Source organism: Chiloscyllium punctatum, chromosome 15 (assembly GCF_047496795.1).
Source record: "Chiloscyllium punctatum isolate Juve2018m chromosome 15, sChiPun1.3, whole genome shotgun sequence".
In the NCBI taxonomy this organism is placed as follows: Eukaryota; Metazoa; Chordata; class Chondrichthyes; order Orectolobiformes; family Hemiscylliidae; genus Chiloscyllium; species Chiloscyllium punctatum.
In genome coordinates this window covers 5,171,065-5,190,911 of record NC_092753.1, presented here as the reverse complement: position 1 = coordinate 5,190,911, position 19,847 = coordinate 5,171,065, and the positions used below count along the sequence as shown (strand labels likewise).

At 49.3% G+C, this 19,847-nt stretch overlaps 1 protein-coding gene across 7 annotated transcripts in view; it reads left to right on the top strand.

The window, feature by feature from the left end:
* shroom2a (shroom family member 2a) overlaps positions 1-19,847 on the top strand; it is a 222,176-nt gene that overhangs the window by 162,909 nt on the left and 39,420 nt on the right. For 5 of the 7 annotated variants that reach the window (XM_072584506.1, XM_072584500.1, XM_072584502.1 and 2 more), the window contains 2 exons: positions 5,963-6,094; positions 14,262-16,683. In XM_072584506.1, the coding sequence (XP_072440607.1) occupies positions 5,963-6,094; positions 14,262-16,683 (2,554 nt within the window). Of the gene's footprint in view, positions 1-3,060; positions 3,157-5,962; positions 6,095-14,261; positions 16,684-19,847 lie in introns of those variants that run through there. The other 2 variants (XM_072584503.1, XM_072584501.1) reach the window with 2 other exon arrangements.

Below are 19,847 nucleotides of genomic sequence, written 5' to 3'. Positions count from 1 at the left end.
GATCAGTTTATTGCATAGCTGCCCCATGTTGACACTTGGTCTAACACCCCCAGGAAACCTGTCATCACTTCACATAACATCCCGGAGACAAAGGAGCTCAACAGATCTCCTGTATATGCCCATCAGGAGTTGGTCTGCTGCAGAACTGACCCTGCTTCATAGGTCATCACTTTGTTCTGGGTGGCTGTGGCTCAGTGTGTTGCTCTCTCTTGTCTCCCTGTCGGAAGGTCACAGGTTCAGGCCTCACATAGAATCATAGATGTACAGCATGGAAACAGACCCTTCGGTCCAACCCGTCCATGCCAACCAGATATCCCAACCCAATCTAGTCCCACCTGCCCACACCTGGTCCATATCCAGACAAACCCTTCTTCTTCATATACCCATCCAAATGCCTTTTAAATGTTGCAATTGTACCAGCCTCCTCTGGCAGCTCATTCCATACACAGACCACCTTCTGTGTGAAAAAGTTGCCCCTTATGTCTCTTTTATATCTTTCCCCTCTTACCCTCACCCTATGCCCTCTAGTTCTGGACTCACCCAACTCAACGAAAAGACCTTGCCCATTTATCCTATCCATGCCCCTCATAATTTTATAAACCTCTATAAGGTCACCCCTCAGCCTCCGACGCTCCAGGGAAAACAGCCCCAGCCTACTCAACCTCTCCTTATAGCTCAAATCCTCCAACCCTGGCAACGTCCATGTAAATCTTTTCTGAATCCTTTCAAGTTTCACAACATCTTTCTGATAGGAAGGAGACCAGAATTGCACACAATATTCCAACAATGGCCTAACCAATGTCATGTACAACCGCAACATGACCTCCCAACTCCTGTACTCAATACTCTGACCAATACAGGAAAGCATACCAAATGCCGCCTTCACTATCCAATCTACCTGCGACTCCACTTTCAAGGAGCTATGAACCTGCACTCCAAGATCTCTTTGTTCAGCAACACTCCCTAGGACCTTACCATTAAGTGTATAAGTCCTGCTAAGATTTGCTTTCCCAAAATGCAGCACCTCGCATTTATCAGGAAATGCACTAATTTGGAGGGGGTCTCGCTGTGATGGTGTATGTGATAGGTTATTGCTCTCTGCGTGTAAAGAAGGATTATACATCCATTGGAGACTGTGCCGCAAAGGCTGACTCGATTGGGTTCCTGGACTGAGGGGGTTAGCCCGTGATGAAAGGTTTAACAAAGTGGGCCATATTTGAGGAACGTGAGACAGTCGAATTCATCTGTACAAGATTTGGGAAGGAGCGTGACATGATAGACACTGAGAGATGTGTTTCGTCTGAAATCAGGCTCATAAGCAGCATCTTCTCAGGACATTTTGCTAACCAAATCGAATCTGTCCAAACTAGCTACAGGCTTCAGGATGGTTTAAACAGGTTCCAAGGGAAAGGGTGTGGAAGGAAACAGAGAGAGAGAGAGAAAGAAAGTGGTCCAACAGGAACAGGCCAGCACTGGACCATAAAAGTAGCAGAAAGTAGAATTTGGAACAACAACATGTGTTGACATGGCATGTAGAAACGCTTGAATTGTTTGATTGTACCTCTGTGAAGCTGCTTGGAATGCTTCCTACATTAAAAATGTTCTGTAAGTGCAAACTGTTGTTGATGTGCTTTACTCCATGCCCCACTGAGATCTCCACTGGTGCTCCAGACCTCAGCCAAAGCAAAATCCAAGCAAGCACCAGAAAGCAATCTCCCAAGGGCCATTCAGCCACTAGGTGGGTGTGGGGGTGAGGGGCTACCATTTGGACTGAGCGAAGGCCCTCATACAGCTTAGAGGCACAAAGGAAGAATTTGCATTTAGGTAGCACCTTGGACGTCCTTCAGATTGTCGAGTAAGCTTTCCCGCTAATGAAATCGTAATGGCAGAAGTGCAACAGCCAGGATTGTGTACAGCAAGCTTCCAGAAACACTGAACGTAAGAACGAGGAGCAGGAGAAGGCCATCCGGCCCATCGAGCCTGCTCCGCCATTCAATCAAACCATGGCTGACCTTTTCATGGCCTCAGCTCCACTTACCCACCCACTCTCCATTATCCTTCATTCCTTTACAAGTCAAAAATCTATCTTTGTCTTAAAGACATTCAACGAGGTAGCCTGAACTGGGCAGGGAATTGCACAGGTACATAAACGTTCGGGTGAAGAATTTCCTCCTCAACTTAGTCCTAAATCTGCTACCCCTTATGTTGAGGCTATGCCCCTGAGTTCTATTTTTCCCCCACCAGTGGAAACGAGCTCCCTGTTTCTGTCTTATCGATTCCCTTCATAGTTGTGTATATATCTATAAGATCCTCCCTCATTCTTCTCAATTCCAGTCACACAATCCGTCTCTCCTCATAAGCCAACCCTCTCAACTATGGAAGCAGCCCAGTGAACCTCCTTGATAGGCAGGGACTAGCTTTAATGTCTCAATTCAGACACTACATCTCCTTCCAAGGTGCACTGGGAGATTCAGCCGGCATTTTGTCTGAAGTGGGACTTGAACCTCCAGCGTTGTGATCCTGAGGCTGTCTGTGGCTTGGGGTGAAGGGTCTGCTGTTTCCTGTGTGAGGGTCGACGAGTCAGCATTGATTGCGATTGCCGACAACACACTCGGGATGGCCTGACTATAAACTGTGCTGGGGACATAAAGAATTAGGGGACTGTGCGGTTTGCGAAGTTAAGTCATTTGCAGGTGCCCCTCCATGATGATTGGGTACTAACTCTGCCTTTGAAGGAGGGAGAAAGCTAATATTGAAAAACAGGTTCCTGGTACAAGTGGAATTCCATCTGTAGCAGTGTGATGAATAGATTTGAGTGATAGGTTCTGCAATATAGGAATGACTCGTATGTGTCTAGACTCTGTGGTTGTGTTGCTTGGAAAGATATATTTGGCAGTCAGCTTTCAGTATCATGTCAACACCTTGGTCCTTCTTCCACTGGGCAGGCAGCTTTGTGGCCAAGTCTTCAGGAAGTGAGCGTGTGTGCTTTCTAACTCCTCCTGCCTCAATCTCTGCTTTGCTGAATGTCTTCCTTTCATTCTTTGGCTCACTCAGGAAGGGGAACATGGTGGATATTGTAGCGCAGAAAATTCCTCTTGAGATTGAGGCTGAAATGGCGAGGAGCTTTCTGACCAAGATCTTGAGAGATTCCATGAGGTAACAGCTCGCCTTACCCCTTAACCCCCTTCACGCCTGCCCTCCGCCCCCTTACCAACCAACTGACCAACAGCAGTACGGAGACCCCAATCTTTAAATATTTCAATGTCATTCCTTCATTTTTGTTTAAAAGAAAATCCACATTGGCAATGCAGTGTTGTGGGGTGTGTGTGTGTGCACGTGTGTGTGTGGTATACGTGACCCTTTGTTGCTAGAATACAGTTTTGTTCCTGTCTTCCCATTACTGGCGTGAAGCAGCCAAGTTTATCCTGAGCACAACATGTTGGAGAATGGTCTAATTAAGGAAAATAGAAGATATTGTATGTTAGGCTTATCAATAAAGCGTGGAGTTGCCAACCATTTACCCGGCATTCCATTCTTGTGGGCACTTTATTAGACTGTTTCTTGTTGGGAAAGCAGCCGTTAACTATCTGTCCTCAGTCGCCTAAGGCCATCAGCAATTGACCATGTCGGCCACGTTTCCTTTCACCAGGCAACATGAATTTTAGCGGCAGCCTGCAGCTTTCACAGTTAGTTTATGTGCTTTCAGTGCAGAATAGCAACCCAGGAATTGCTCGATGAGAATAGACCCAGAGCCCAGCTCCCCTTTCACCCTGTACCATTCTGGTGGCCCCATGTTTATACTGAGACTGGAGTTGTTGACTAATGGCCATCATCCAACTTTATCAATTAGTTTCCAACAGTCTGAGAAATGAGGCATGATAAAGCCCATGGCTTCAACAGGCCTAAATCTACCATTGTGGTTTACTCCCAAACCTGCTCCACCTGCCATGTCAAATCATTGCATTACATTAATTCCTTTCTCGGCTTGCCACTGGAGGGATTTGAACTCCTGACCTGTGTGTTGCTCGTCGACAATTGCACAACAGATCCGAGTGTTAAGCAGTGTATATCAGGGTTGGTTAACTGCTGTCTTAATAGAATCTACGTGTGATAAGCATCAAGAAACAAACCATGGAGGTTTTACCCTTGGATCTCTACAAGTGTTTTGAATGCTGTGTTCCTTGCTCACAGGAGAATGGGTGATGATATATTCCAGGGAGGGGTCTCACATTTCTATTTCCAACCTCATCCTCCAACTGGATCCTGCCAGACTCTGAGGGGGACGGGAGTTGGTAAATTGAGCTCTTTGCAAGGTGCTGAGAGAGTGGGCTGCGCTTCTGCCAAAATGAGATATTTATTTGCGTAGATCATTTATCTGTTATCCAGAGGCCAGCGGCAGAGATCCGTGCATCTATTATCAGGTGAGGTAATCCCCCACAAAGACACATACCCTTAAGATTAAAGTGAGACCATTCAGGAACGATATTGAGCAGCAATTGTGAATCTCTTCTCTCGCTCGATTCTCCACCCCTCAAGGAGAAGGCTGGTTGACTTGGGGTTAGTTGACAATTCCAAACCAGAGATTGATGGGTTTTGGCGTGTAAAGTGGAGTTGATACCAATCAGCTATGAACTACTGCTTCCAAACCTTGCTTGCAAATCCTGCCATCTCCTTGGTCTTCCCTTGGCACAGCTACCACCTGACCTTCCCTTCCAAAATGGGGCACAATCAAGGTGCAACATGGTCTGCTCCAGTTACTATGTTTCAAGGAAATGAGTAGCCTCCTTTATAGCACAAAGTAGAACCATCTATAAAGGTCCTTGTTGGTGTGAGGTACAGGAATGTTCCACGAAGGAACTTTCAGGTCCTCACTAGGTGGCACACACCAGCGAAGGTGCTCCCCCTGGTTAAACGGGCACCGTCCATGAATGGAGCTTAATGATCTTCAGAAATATGATCACCCTTCATCTCTCCAAAGAGTTTTTTACTTCTCCCATTCACATGGGTTTGTTTGATCTTCGAGGCTGGAGCTGACTTTACTACAAAGTCCCCCTTTGCTTGAAAGGGGGAGTGCTTGTTGAGCAAGACCGGTGGCATTTTCTTAAAAAAATAATAATTCTGGGCACAATATGTGGGCTTTTGAGAGCAAATCCATAACCTTAATCATTGGAAAAGAGGAGTCAGTAATTCCAGGTGAATGTAAGGTGAGATGACAAACTGAGACTGCTTGTCAGCTAATAGCCAAGTGAAAGGGCTAATCTGAGGGAAAATGATCTCGCAATGTTTCTGCACAGCCTAAAGCAGTTTTTCCCTTTCCCCGTTCACTGTTAATGACCCATCATTAGAGGTGAAGTGCACCTATTGCACATTACTCTTGCAGATCAAAGGCGACCCACTTGGTGTGTCCAGGCCCCTCAAGGTGCCCAATCTTCTTCCCTGTTCTCAATGGCTCGCTCTTACAAGGTTTAAACAGTGTCAGGTGAAAATTGACACCTGCAGCCAAAGTGATTTGCCGTCACTTTCAAATGAAAGGCAACGAGAATTTTTATTGTCGGAGCTAGTCATCTCACTTGAGGGAGGGCCTCACTTGCATTTTATAGAGGATAACTTGGGAGTTTTAGTTCCAAGAGTTCTCAAGAGTCTGTGTCGGAGTTACGGGAATTAAGGGATAGAAATTTTGGAAATACCCTGCCTGTCAGGTAACGGGGAACGAAACGGATTGTCAGGGCCCTGACGCAGGGGCACTGTTGGTGTCCTCTCTGTGGGCTTTGGATTAGGACAGGCTTACTTGACTGCGGGCCAGCAAATCAGATCGTGGCTCTGCCGTTCCTTTGAACCGTAGGTGGTCACGTGCTCCGGGCAGCTTTTGCGCTGAACACGTTGCAGTGTGAGAGACTTGAAAAGACCTTGATTGAACCCTCTCTCTGTTCCCATGTTAATGCGTTCCCTCCCTCTCTTTCAGGAGTAATGAGCCTGCGGGTAGGCCTCACTCGTGGCATTCGACGAAGTTCACAGACGACCAGCCAGAACCTGCCAGGATGCAGCTGTCGTCCAGCGGACTGTGTCCGTCGTGGCCCTCGCGCTATCACACCGCGTAGGTGCCTCACTCTCGCCGGGTTTGAATTCCTTGTCGACTGACTTTGTGCTGCTGTCTTTCTATCCAGCGTCAACGTTCATCCTAAACCTGCCCTGTTCTCCTTTACCCAGTCATCTGTTGGTGCAGCCTCCAGCTGCCAGAGATTCCCCTCCAAGCTTCGAAGCAGGTCGAAGTAAAACCAAAGAGCAGTGGATGTCTCTTGACGATCTGTGTCCCCTGTTATGCCAGGGGCTGGACCAGGCCCAACCAGCCTGCACTCCCATTGGCCGAATGTAACTAACCAACTGTCCTATGGCTTCAGTATTCCCAGGAAAATTCTGCACACTGCTCTGTGTCAACACAGTCCCACGAAACGTGTCTTCGTTTCCTCACGGACAGTCAACGAATTCCCCACCCCCTTCCCCAAGCTACTGTGAAGTGTTGAGATCAAACCAGGGTGACTAGTAACCTTTGCCAAATCATTCTTACTTCTTCCAACTTCCGAAGCCTGCTTGGAGCCTAATAGTTTTGTAATCTGCACTGCTGCTTGCTGCGGGCTTGGCTCTGAAATCACGGTCATGTTTCCGATCTTGGATGCTTTATTAAGTATGAGTTATCACTGATCTAGAAAGCCCATTGAAGTCTAGGCTTCAGTCACAGAGATGTACAACATGGAAACAGACCCTTCAGTCCAACTCAGCCATGCCGACCAGATATCCTAAATAAATCTAGTCCCATTTGCCAGCACTTGGCCCATATCCCACTAAGTCGAGAGTGTGGTGCTGGAAAAGCACAGCAGGTCAGGCAAGTTCCGAGGAGCAGGAGAATCAATGTTTCGGGCATAAGCCCTTCATCAGGAGTAAGGTCCAAAACGTCGATTCTCCTGTTCCTCGGATGCTGCCTGACCGGCTGTGCTTTTCCAGCACCACATTCTCGACTCTTGTCTCCAACATCTGGAGTCCTCACTTTCTCCATAACCCTCCAAACACTTCCTCCATCCAGATGACTTTTAAATGATGTAACTGTACCAGCCTCCACCGTTTCCTCTGACAGCTCATTCCATACACACACCACCCTCCGTGTAAAAGTGTTGCCCCTTAGGTCCCTTTTTAAATGTTTCCCCTCTCACCCTAAACCTATGCTCTCTAGTTCTGGATTCCCCCACCCCACAAAAAAGACCTTGTCTATTCATCCTATCCACACCCTGTCATGATTTTATAAACTCTATTAGGCCACCCCTCAGCCTTTGATGATCCAGGGAAAACAGCCCCAGTCTATTCAGTCTCTCCCTATAGCTCAAGCTCTCCAACCCCTGCCAACATCCTTGTAAATCTTGTCTGAACCCTTCCAACTTTCACAACATCATTCCTATAGGAGGAAGAACAGAATTGCATACAATATTCCAAATGTGGCCTAACCAATGCCCTGTATAGCCGCAACATAACATAGAACATTACAGCACAGTACAGGCCCTTTGGCCCTCTGTATTGCACTAACCTGCGAAACCAGTCTGAAGCCCATTTAACCTAAGCTGTTCCATTTTCATCCATATGTTTATCCAGTGACCATTTAAATGCCCTTAAAGTTGCCAAGTCGACTACTGAGTTGGCGAGTCGACTCCCATATCTCCTAACTCCTATATTCAATGCTCTGACCAATAAAGGAAAGCATACCAAACACCTCCTTCACTATCCTATCTACCTGCAACTCCACTTTCAAGGAACCTGCACCCTTGATTTATCTGACCTCCCCAAAATATGCAGATCACTGTGACCCATAGGTAAGGAGCGAAACAAACAGCCTTGGATCATGTTTCTAATCTCTGTGGGCGATGTCAGTTGACAGTTGAATTTGGATTAACTGCCTGAGAGTATTCACAATGGCGGGAAATGGTCATTGGAGCCGGAGGTCAGAGGGAAGCTGGGGGCTGGGGGTGGGGTAGCGGGAATGGATGAAAGTGCTTGATCTTTAGTTACCAGTGCAGGAGGTGACACAAGAGGTTGAGGTTCATCAAAGGTGTGCAAAACACTACTTCTCAAAGAGGCCTCAGTTCGTTTCAGATGGAATTGACCTTTGTGACAAAGCACGTGGGAAAAGTTTGGCAAATGGAATTGAAATACAGCTGGGATCTCCTTGAATAGTGGTCAGATGGTTCTGCCAGGTGAAATGACTGACTCCTGTTATGGACAGGAGGTGAGGGTAGGTTGTTGGGGTCATGGACCTGACCGGATGGTCACAGAAGGAACTGTCTTTGCTGAAAGCGGAAAGGGGTGGGGAGGGAAATATATCTCTAGTGGTGGGGTCCTCCGTGACCACCTGGTCAGGTCCACGCTCCCCCCCCCAACAACCCACCCTTCCCTCCTGGCACTTTCCACTGCCACCACAGGAATTAGAGTCAGAGAGATGTACAGCATGGAAACAGACCCTTCGGTCCAACCCATCCATGCCGACCAGATATCCCAACCCAACCTAGTCCCACCTGCCAGTACCCAGCCCATAACCCTCCAAACCCTTCCTATTCATATACCCATCCAAATGCCTCTTAAATGTTGCAATTGTACCAGCCTCCACCACTTCCTCTGGCAGCTCATTCCATACACGTACCACCCTCTGCATGAAAAAGTTGCCCCTTAGGTCTCTTTTATATTTTTCCCCTCTCACCCTAAGCCTATGCCCTCTAGTTCTGGCGTCCCCAACCCCAGGGAAAAGACTTTGTCTATTTATCCTATCCATGCCCCTCATAATTTTGTAAACCTCTATAAGGTCACCCCCTCAGCCTCCGACGCTGAAAACAGCCCCAGCCTGTTCAGCCTCTCCCTGTAGCTCAAATCCTCCAACCATGGCAGCATTCTTGTAAATCTTTTCTGAACCCTTTCAAGTTTCACAACATCTTTCCAATAGGAAGGAGACCAGGATTGCACGTAATATTCCAACAGTGGCCTAACCAATGTCCTGTACAACCGCAACATGACCTCCCGACTCCTGTACTCAATACTCTGACCAATAAAGGAAAGCATACCAAACGCCTTCTTCACTATCCTATCTACCTGTGACTCCACTTTCAAGGAGTTATGAACCTGCACTCCTAGGTCTCTTTGTTCAGCAACACTCCCTAGGACCTTACCATTAAGTGTATAAGTCCTGCTAAGATTTGCTTTCCCAAAATGCAGCACCTCGCATTTATCTGAATTAAACTCCATCTGCCACCTCTCAGCCCGTTGGCCCATCTGGTCCACATCCTATTGTAATCTGAGGTAACCCTCTTCGCTGTCCACAACACCTCCAATTTTGGTCTCATCTGCAAACTTACTAACTGTACCTCTTATGCTCGCATCCAAATTATTTATGTAAATGACAAAACGTAGAGGGCCCAGCACCGATCCTTGTGGCACTCCACTGGTCACAGGCCTCCAGTCTGAAAAACAACCCTCCATCACCACCCTCTGTCTTCTACCTTTGAGCCAGTTCTGTATCCAAATGGCTAGTTCTCCCTATATTCCATGAGATCTAACCTTGTTAATCAGTCTCCCATGGGGAACCTTGTCGAATGCCTTACTGAAGTCCATATAGATCACATCTATTGCTCTGCCCTCATCAATCTTCTTTGTTACTTCTTCAAAAAACTCAATCAAGTTTGAGAGACATGATTTCCCACGCACAAAGCCATGTTGACTATCCCTAATCAGTCCTTGCCTTTCCAAATACATGTACATCCTGTCCCTCAGGATTCCCTCCAACTTGCCCACCACCAAGGTCAGGCTCACCGGTCGATAGTTCCCTGGCTTGTCCTTACCACCCTTCTTAAACATTGGCACCACGTTTGCCAACCTCCAGTCTTCCGGCACCTCACCAGTGACTATTGATGATACAAATATCTCAGCAAGAGACCCAGCACTCACTTCTCGAGCTTCCCATAGAGTTCTCGAGTACACCTGGTCAGGTCCTGGGGGTTTATCCACCTTTAACCGTTTCAAGACATCCAGCACTTCCTCCTCTGTAATCTGGACATTTTGCAAGATGTCACCATCTATTTCCCTACAGTCTATATCTTCCATATCCTTTTCCACAGTAAATACTGATGCAAAATATTCATTTAGTATCTCCCCCATTTTTTGTGGCTCCACACAAAGGCCGCCTTGCTGATCTTTGAGGGGCCCTATTGCCTCCCTAGTTACCCTTTTGTCCTTAATATATTTGTAAAAGCCCTTTGGATTCTCCTTAATTCTATTTGCCAACGCTATCTCATGTCCCCGTTTTGCCCTCCTGATTTCCCTCTTAAGAATACTTTAAACTCTTCGAAGGATTCACTCGATCTATCTTGTCTATACCTGACATATGCTTCCTTCTTTCTCTGAACCAAACCCTCAATTTCTTTAGTCATCCAGCATTCCCTATACCTGCCAGCCTTTCCTTTCACACTAACAGGAATATACTGTTTCTGGATTCTCGTTATCTCATTTCTGAAGGCTTCCATTTCCAGCCGTCCCTTTACCTGTGAACATCTGCCCCCAATCAGCTTTTGAAAGTTCTTGCCTAATACCATCAAAATTGTCCTTTCTCCAATTTAGAACTTCAACTTTTAGATCTGGTTTATCCTTTTCCATTACTATTTTAAAACTAATAGAATTATGGTCGTTGGCCCCAAAGTGCTCCCCCACTGCCACCTCAGTCACCTGCCCTGCCTTATTTCCCAAGAGTAGGTCAAGTTTTGCACCTTCTCTAGTGGGTACATCCACATACTGAATCAGAAAATATTCTATTACACACTTAAGAAGTTCTTCTCCATCTAAACCTTTAACACTATGGCAGTCCCAGTCGATGTTTGGAAAGTTAAAATCCCCTACTATAACCACCCTATTATTCTTACAGATAGCTGAGATCTCTTTACAAGTTTGTTTCTCAATTTCCCTCTGACTATTAGGGGGTCTATAATACAATCCCAATAAGGATCATCCCTTTCTTATTTCTCAGTTCCACCCAAATAACTTCCCTGGATGTATTTCTGGGAATATCCTCCCTCAGCACAGCTGTAATGCTATCCCTTATCAAGAACTCCACTCCCCCTCCTCTCTTGCCTCCTTTTCTATCCTTCCTGTAGCATTTGCATCCTGGAACATTAAGCTGCCAGTCCTGTCCATCCCTGAGCCATGTTTCTGTAATTGCTATGATATCCCAGTACCATGTTCCTAACCATGCCCTGAGTTCATCTGCCTTCCCTGTTAGGCCCCTTGCATTGAAATAAATGCCGTTTAATTTATTAGTCCTACCTTGTCCCTACCTGCCCTGACTGTTTGACTCACTTCTGTTCTCAGCTGTACCCATCTCAGATCGATCTCTTTCCTCACTATCTCCCTGGGTCCCACTCCCCCACCTTACTAGTTTAAATCCTCCCAAACAGTTCTAGCAAATTTCCCTGCCAGTATATTAGTCCCCTTCCAATTTAGGTGCAATCCGTCCTCCTTGTACAGGCCACTTCTACCCCAAAAGACATTGCAAAACCTGCACCCACACCTCCTCCCTCACATCCATCCAAGGCCCCATAGAAGCCTTCCACATCCATCAAAGTTTCACCTGCACTTCCACGCATATCATTTACTGTATCCGTTGCTCCTGATGCGGTCTCCTCTCCATTGGGGAGACTGGACACCTCCTAGCAGAGCGCTTCAGTGAACATCTCCGGGACACCGGCAGCAATCAACACCACCGCCCCGTGGCCGAACGTTTCAACTCCCCCTCCCACTCTGCCGAGGGCATGCAGGTCCTGGGCTGCCTCCACCGCCACTCCCTCACCACCTGGCGCCTGGAGGAAGAACGCCTCATCTTCCGCCTCAGAACACTTCAACCCCAGGGCATCAATGTGGACTTCAACAGTTTCCTCATTTCCCCTCCCCCCCCACCTTACCCCAGTTCCAAACCTCCAGCTCAGCACCGTCCCCGTGATGTGTCCTACCTGCCAATCTCCCTTCCCACCTATCCGCTCCACCCTCCTCTCTGACCTATCACCTCCATCCCCACCCCCATTCACCCGTTGTACTCTATGCTACTTTCTCCCCGACCCCACCACCCTCCCATTTATCTCTCCACTACAGGCACTCTATCTCTATTCCAACTGAAAGGCTTTTGCCCGAAACATCGATTTTCCTGCTCCTCGGATGCTGCCTGACCTGTTGTGCTTTTCCAGCACCACACTAATCCAGACTGTTGCTATCAGTTGCCAGGGGAATCGAATGTAAAAGTAACCGTGTTTGCTTGCGATGTATCGAGTGTCAGTGAGTCCACATCTCGAGTAATGTGTACAGTTTTTTTCTCTCCTTGGGGGCATTGCAAATGCATTGGAAATGGTTCAAAGAAGGTTCATTGCACTGATACCTGGGATGGGAGGTTATGTTATGAGGAAGGTTGGCCAGACTGAGTCTGCGTCCATGTATTACCGATTTGGAAAGAAGGTGAATGTGGGGTGGATGGCGCAAGAGCAGATGGGAAAGCAAAAGCAGAGGATGATTCAGAGGATTTTCAGACGGATGTAGACAGGAAGAGTGAGTGGGCAGGGATTTGGCAGATGGAATATAATATGGGAAAAGCTGTGGGTATGCACTTTGGCAGGAAGAATAGAGGAGCTGAATATTATTTAAGTGGAAAGACTGCAGAAAGTTACAAACTGAGGGTATTGTACATAAATCACAAATGACTAGTTGGTTGGGTAGTATTGGAGACAACTTGAAAGTTGGCCTTTATTTCAAAGGGAGTGAGTACAACAATCGGGAGACCTTGCTAAAATAATAGGTACCAGTCAGACCACACCTGGAGTATTGTAAACAGTTTTGGTCCCCTCATCTAAGGAAAGATATACTGGCATTGGAGGCAGTCCAGAGACGGTTCACTAGGCTGATACCACATATGGAGCGTCTGTCTTTTGAGGAGCGATTTGGGGGTGTACTCATTGGCGTTTAGATGCATGAAATGCAACCTTATTGAAGCACATAAGGTTCATGATAGGGGCTTGACAGGGTAGATGTGGACAGGTTCTTTTCTCCTTGTGGCAGAGTCAAGAACAAGAGGATATAACCTCAGAATAAGGTGGGGGTCACCTCTTTGAGACAGATGAAAAGGAGTTTCTTCCCCTTGATGGCAGTGAATCTGTGGAATTCTTCACCACAGAAGGCGATTGAGGCTGGGTTATTAAGTATATTTACAGCTGAGATAGACAGATTCTTTCAATCAGTAAAGGAGTTGGGCATTAAGGGTGAAAAGGCAAGGAAATAAAGTTGAGGATTATCCGATCACCCATGGTCTCGATGAATGACATAACTCTGCTCCAACATCTTGTGGTCGTGGGAGTTTAGGAGAATCAGTCTATTTTATTGAACCATATAAAATTCTGAGGGGAGCTGATGGATCGGATGCTGAGAGGATGTTTCCCCTTGTGGGAGAGATGGGAACTGGGGGGTGGTGGGGATACAGTTTAAAACTAGGGGACCGTCCATTTAAGAGAGAGAAAGAGGAGGAATGTCCTCTGTTCTCCTGGTGGGTATGAGTCTTTGAAACTCTCTTCCTGGAGAGGGGAGGTGATGAATTATTGCATAATCGTCAGGCTGAGGTGGATAGATTTATGACTGAAGAGTGTCAAAGGGTATCAGGGGTTTGTAGGGGGGGTCGGAGGGTCGAGTGGCTTAATATCTGTATTCATATCTTTGTAAGACACACTTCCTTTTATCAAAATTTCAAGTTTCTGCCCCAGTATATTACATTGTTACAAACTTCATAAATGGACCGAGGTGAAGAGTGATAGAGGCAGGTTTAACGACCTTTTCCGAAACAAAGCTCACTAGCGTTTTAAAAAAGTGATGTGGAAGGCGAAAGGGAGTGGGGTTAATTAGTTTGGCCATGCTGAATTGCCCGTGGTGTCTATGGATGTGCAGGCTGGATGGATTAGCCTGGAGAAATGCAGGGTTACAGGGATGGGATGGTGAGGTTGCGTCTGTGTGGGATGCTCTTCAGAGGGTCGGTGTGGACTCGATGGGCTGAATGGCCTGCTTCCATACTGCAGGGATTGCATGATTGTTCTTGTGAAGGTTATGCACAGGCCTTGCATGCTGAATGGCCTCCTGTACCGTACACACATATGACTGTTCAATGTGTGGTCTGACCAAAACCATGTCTCGATTCCCTTCTGCTTTCTCTCCAGCTCTTCATCGAATGACCTCTCAGACAAGTGGGATGAGACCACTCTGCAGCGTGTTTCTGACCAGTTCAGCTCCCTTGGCAGCATGGACAGCCTGGACCAGCACCATGCCATCTACCAGGGCAGCAACCTGTCCCCCACTCACTCCAGCAATAGCATGGACCACATCTCTGGCCACAGCAAGCGGGATTCGGCCTACAGCTCCTTTTCCACCAGTTCCAGCACCCCGGACTACACCCTCTCGTCATCCAAGAGTGACACGTCTTCCTCCACTGAGAATGTGTTGAACAGGGGGACCCCCTGGGAGGCACCAAGGCCCAGCAATGGCAACGGGCGCCCAGGCCCAAGCGCAGCCGAGCGGTCCAGCCTCGAGGACAGGCCTGTGATCCCAGGGCCCGAGGACACTGCACGGCCGGACGAGCACCTCGGCTCCCGGCCTCAAGCGCCGGGCAGGACCAGCTTCGGGCCTGTGTGGCATGTGCCGGAGAGGAGGGGTCAGGGCGAGACCAGGGCACCCCGGCGGATCTCCCCACCCCCGCTCCCTCCTGTCCGCAGCGATAGCTACGCCGCCACAAAGGTGCACGAGAAGGCGCAGGCCGGAGGGCCTCCTGATGGGAACGGGACCTCTCGACAACAGGCCTCGGCCAAGCCTCAGCTTCGTGGCGACTGGGCCCTGGAGGGCACTGAGCATGAGGGAAGGAGGGCGAAGCTAGCCAGCCCTCTGTACTGGGCCGAGGCTGCTCCCCCAGCCCCATGGGACGATAACAAGCAGCCTAGTGCCAGCAAGCTTAGCCTGTCCAGCACGGACATCCGCTACTCCCAGCCCACCTTGTCCTCCTCTCACCAACGGCAGCACAGTGATGAAAGCAACTTTCACCATAGCGACAGCACCAGGATGGCACTGTGGGGCAATGGCCTTTATCATGGCCCACAACAGACAGCACCTGAAAGTGCTCCCCATTCTGATTGGAGCCAAACCAGGCCAACAAAGGCAGCTGTTCCAGCTCCCACCAGCTCCTGGCAGCCTGACCTAGCAGGTGCTCACCCTGCCTTGGCCAGGCCCGAATGCTGCGATAGCCAGAAGGGAGCTGCCTACTCCTTCAGTCCAGATCACAGCAGCAGTGATGCAGGCCCCTGGCCTGCTGGGTACCAGGTGTTGTCCCTCGATGGTCACGTGCCCTGCAGGCCCGAAGCAGGGGCATCACGTCTGCCTTATGGCCCGCCTGGTCACCTGGAGACAGGCCGGTCCCAGCCGCCAAGCGGTCGGTGCTGGCCGCAAGCAGATGGCACTGCCGTGTGCCCCGACAGAACGCCCCTGCTTCACTCCCTGGCGCAGGAGAGTAGGAGGCTGCCCCCTGAGGCCTCGGCCTACCCACAGGTCAAGCAGCAGCAGCGGAGGAGTGATCGCTTTGCCACTGCCCTTCGCAATGAGATCCAGACGAAGCGGGCACAGCTGCAGAAGAGCAAGAGTGCCGCGGCCTTGGCGCCTGTTTCCCCGGAGATTGTGGGCAAGGCCGGGGACACTGTGGCGGAGTGGCTGCCCGATGCCCCTCCCTCCCCCGATGTCACCTCCTGTGCCTCCTACAAGGACGACCTGAAGGAAGCCCAGGCCCGAGTCCTGAGGGCCACCTCCTTCCAGCGGAGGGACCTGGGGCCAGTGGCAGCTCCCCGCCAGTCCCTCTCCCCCGCTGCTAAAGAGGAGGGGCCCTCCCCGCCCTCAGCCCTCCACCCGAGGGTTCCAGTCCCCCTGACCCGCCTCGGTGGTAGGAAGCGACTGACCCCAGAGCAGAAGCTGCGTTCCTATTCCGAGCCGGAGAAGATAAACGAGGTGGGCACCCCGGATGAGGCCGGAATCTCCCATCCTCCTCCTCCACCGGGCACAGAGCCCCACAGCTCCTTTGCTGACAGGCGGCATTTCTTTGAGGCCGGTGGGAGGCCGCTACCCCTGCCTGCTCAGGGTCTCCGCCCTGGAGGCACTGAGGCTCAGCTCAGGCTCCATGGGAAGGGTAGCGGCAGCAAGGCCGAGGACAGGCCTTTGGAGGCTGTGGTCCGGGACCAGGCCCGAGTCCGGGCCAGCTCACTGGGAGGGGGCTGTGAGAGTGGCCGGAGGGCCCCCGATCCCGGGGGGAGCTGGCCGCTGCGATACATGGCCCCTCAAACTAGTGGCCTCCCTGAGCAGCCCAACCCCGCTGGGTACCCCCGCCACCTGGACCCCAGTGGGCACAAAGCTGGGCCGCAGCGCCTGGGCACCTTCGCAGAGTACCAGGCGACGTGGAGGGAGCAGAGGAAGGTGCCGGAGGCCCGGGGTTCCGGAAGGTTCCATTCTGCGGACGACATCCTTGAGCAGAGTTTCCAGGAGCCTGCGAGCCCACAATATGTCCATGAGCGATCCAGATCGTCTCCTTCCACCGATTTCTACGTCCAGGTAATCTCTCCCACAGACACTCTCCCTCAGACTCCCGACCATTGCCAGGCTGGCTTTTACACTCAAAAGTTACGTGGTTTGTTTGCCCAGCATTGAACTTTGAACTCCCAGGCAAGTGTAACATCACAAGCCTGCAGCTGCAGAGTGTTGATTTTATTGATTTGTGGAACTAGGCTAATATTTAAAGCCCATCCCTGATTACCTCAAGCGTAGTTAAGATGCTGCGGACCTGCAGCCTCACGTAGGCCAGACCAGATAAAGATGGCTGCTGTTCCTCCTTGAGGAGCTTTAGATGGGGGTTTCTACAACAGTTAACTTTCCTCTTAGTCCAGGCTTTTCCTCGTTAACTTCCGATTTGAGCAGCCTCTGAGGGGGGGACTCACATGGACAGAGCAGGTACCCGGTTATGTAAAGCCGACACACATATGTGTGGCAGTTCTTTCTCCGCGGCCCTTTGACCCAGCCCAACAATTCCCGAGCAACGGAGGGGTTGTGGTAGTTAGGACGAATCCTAGTCTCCATCTGGTTCACCAGCTAGACGCTGAGGTGGGGGCAGGAGGATGGATGTCAGCTCCAGGCCCAACAGCTGCACAGTCTCCCTGTTCACAACGAATGGCACAGAAACGGACCATTCGGCCCAACCTGTCCATACCGCAGTTTATGGTCCACTCAAACCATTGCATCATTTCATTCCAACAGCAACACCATTACCCTCCCCTCGCCACCCCATGTAGGTCTCCTGAAATGTATTATTACAATCCCTACCATGTGTAAGCAGGCCATTCAGTCCATCGAGTCCACACCGATCCTCCAAAGAGCATCCCAAGCAGACCCACCCTAGCTCCTTAACTCTGCATTTCCCATGGTTAACCCACCCAGCCTGCACATCGCTGGACACTATGGGCAATTTAGCATGGCCAGTCCACCTAACCTGCGCACCTTTGGGCTGTGGGAGGAAACCTGAACAGACACAAGGAGAACGTGCACAGTCCACACAATCACTTGAGTGATGGAATCGAGCCCGGGTCCCTGGTGCTGTGAGGCAGCAGTGCTAGCCACTGTGCCACACTACGTATCGCTACCATTCACCTCAACTACTCACTACCTCTTTACCTCTTGGTAAGGCCCATTTCTCCTGAACTTCTGACTCAATTTATTTGAGGCTATATTACATTCAAGTTCCCCTCCCCCACCATAGGTCAGATGCTCTCCCTGACCTGGTCAAATCACTATGTGAAAGTCAGTTGCGTGAACCAGGTTTTGAGTTGTAATTTGTGTTCTGGCACCACAGTAAAATTTGACCTGTCAAAACCGAACAGTTTGATGTTTATAACGCACTGGGCTGGTTCACCAAAGCACCCCACCACATCTCTATGAGTGGCTACATTCCCATGATGCAGTTGTATGTCAGTGCCCCAGGAGATGGCAGTTTGTCGTCGAGGCAACCAGGAACGCGTGAGGTTCATCATCCAGCTTGACTCCTGATGCATCAAACCAGCATTGTCGATCGTGCCTGGAGTAATGTGTACCTCCAGAAGGTGAACAAACCTGCCCCAAAGGGGGAGCAACAATAGTTCACCAGATTGAATCCTGGGCTGAGAGGGTTACCCTATGTGGAGAGAAGGCTTCTTTGGAGTTTACAGCAGCAGCAGATGATCGTGTTGAAACTAGAGTCTGAAGAGTACTGGCAGGGTAAGATGCTGAGGGAATGTTTCTCAAGCTGGAGAGTCCAGAACTAAAGCATATTGCTTCAGGTTAATGGGGTTGTCCATTTAGGACCAGGATGAGGCGAAATGTCTTCACAAACAAGGTGGTGAATCTTCCAGGCGAGAGAGCTATGGTAGCTCAGTGGGTGTACTCAAGGCTGCAGTCAATACATTTGGGTAGTGCTTAGAGGTAGAGTTGAGATAGCTCAACCTTGAGCTTCTTGAAAACGGGTTGAGGAGTGGTTTGGTCTCCTGCACCTGTTATGTTCTCGTATCTCTCGTGTCAAGACACATGTCCTTCTGGAAGCTTCTTGAAATTTCTTTCCTTTATTGTTAGTCAGGTGCTCCTCTGAGGTGAGCCACAATGCTAGTTTTACTTCCCAGCTGTAAATTTCAAGATTCTGCCCGGAATTTAGAACATAGAACTGTACAGTGCAGAACAGGCCCTCGCTGTTGTGCCGACCTGTGAACTAATCTAAGCCCATCCCCCACAATATCCCATCATCATCCATATGCTTATTTTTTAAATGTATATTTTCACAAAGGTGATGGATTAACTAGAGACTTGTAACTTATCAGACACTCTGACAACCTTTGCCCTTGTAGGATTTGCTGAATAATACTGGGCCACAAAGAGTTAAACTATGAGACCAAGTTGGATCGATTGGACTTGTGTTCTCTTGCTATAGGGAAGTTAAGGGGTCATCTAATTGAAGTGTTTATAATGATTGAAAGGAGTTGTTGAGGTGGATTAAGAGAGACCCTGTCCTCTGGTGGTGAGGGGGGGGTTGGGTGTGCCGGTTGAGGAGGTGTAACCTTTGAGATTAATGCCTGGAGCAATGCCAGGGAGTTACCCCTTCACACAAAGGGCTTTGGTAATCTGGTGACTCTGTCCCCCAGAAAGGGACGGAAGGAGGGAATCATTTGACAATTTCAAAGCTGAGCCTGAGCTGCTTTTGCCCAAAAAGGCTTTGAAGAGCCTGGAACTGCGGTGGGTTAAGATGCAGATCAGCTGTATTCTAATGGAATGGGAATGAGGTGGGCACCCTCTTATTGCTGTGTACAGTCATTCGGTCCTCACGTTATTGCAGGGCTTGTCCTTGATCCTTCAGCCCGAAGTGAAAGTTTGCAGAGGAAGGAAAGCAAATAAGGAACACTATTGGATGGCTTATGTTTACACACCTTGGGGTTTCTTTGGAATGATTGTGTGCTTACGCAAGTACCTGAAGCAGTGTTGTACAGTCAAGCTATTGTTGCAGGGAATGCCCTACCTTCACCTGACACTGGGTGTTTCCTAACTAAGCCGGAGTACGTTAACCTGTCCCAGTCCCAATCCCAGCCGCTGTGGATACTGTTTTCAGAGTATTGTCATTGGGTTTGATCCTTGGATAGTGTGTTGACTGCTCCTGAGGTGTTTGTAGAGCTGCTCACTCCCCTGCCCCAGCCAGAGACGGTGGG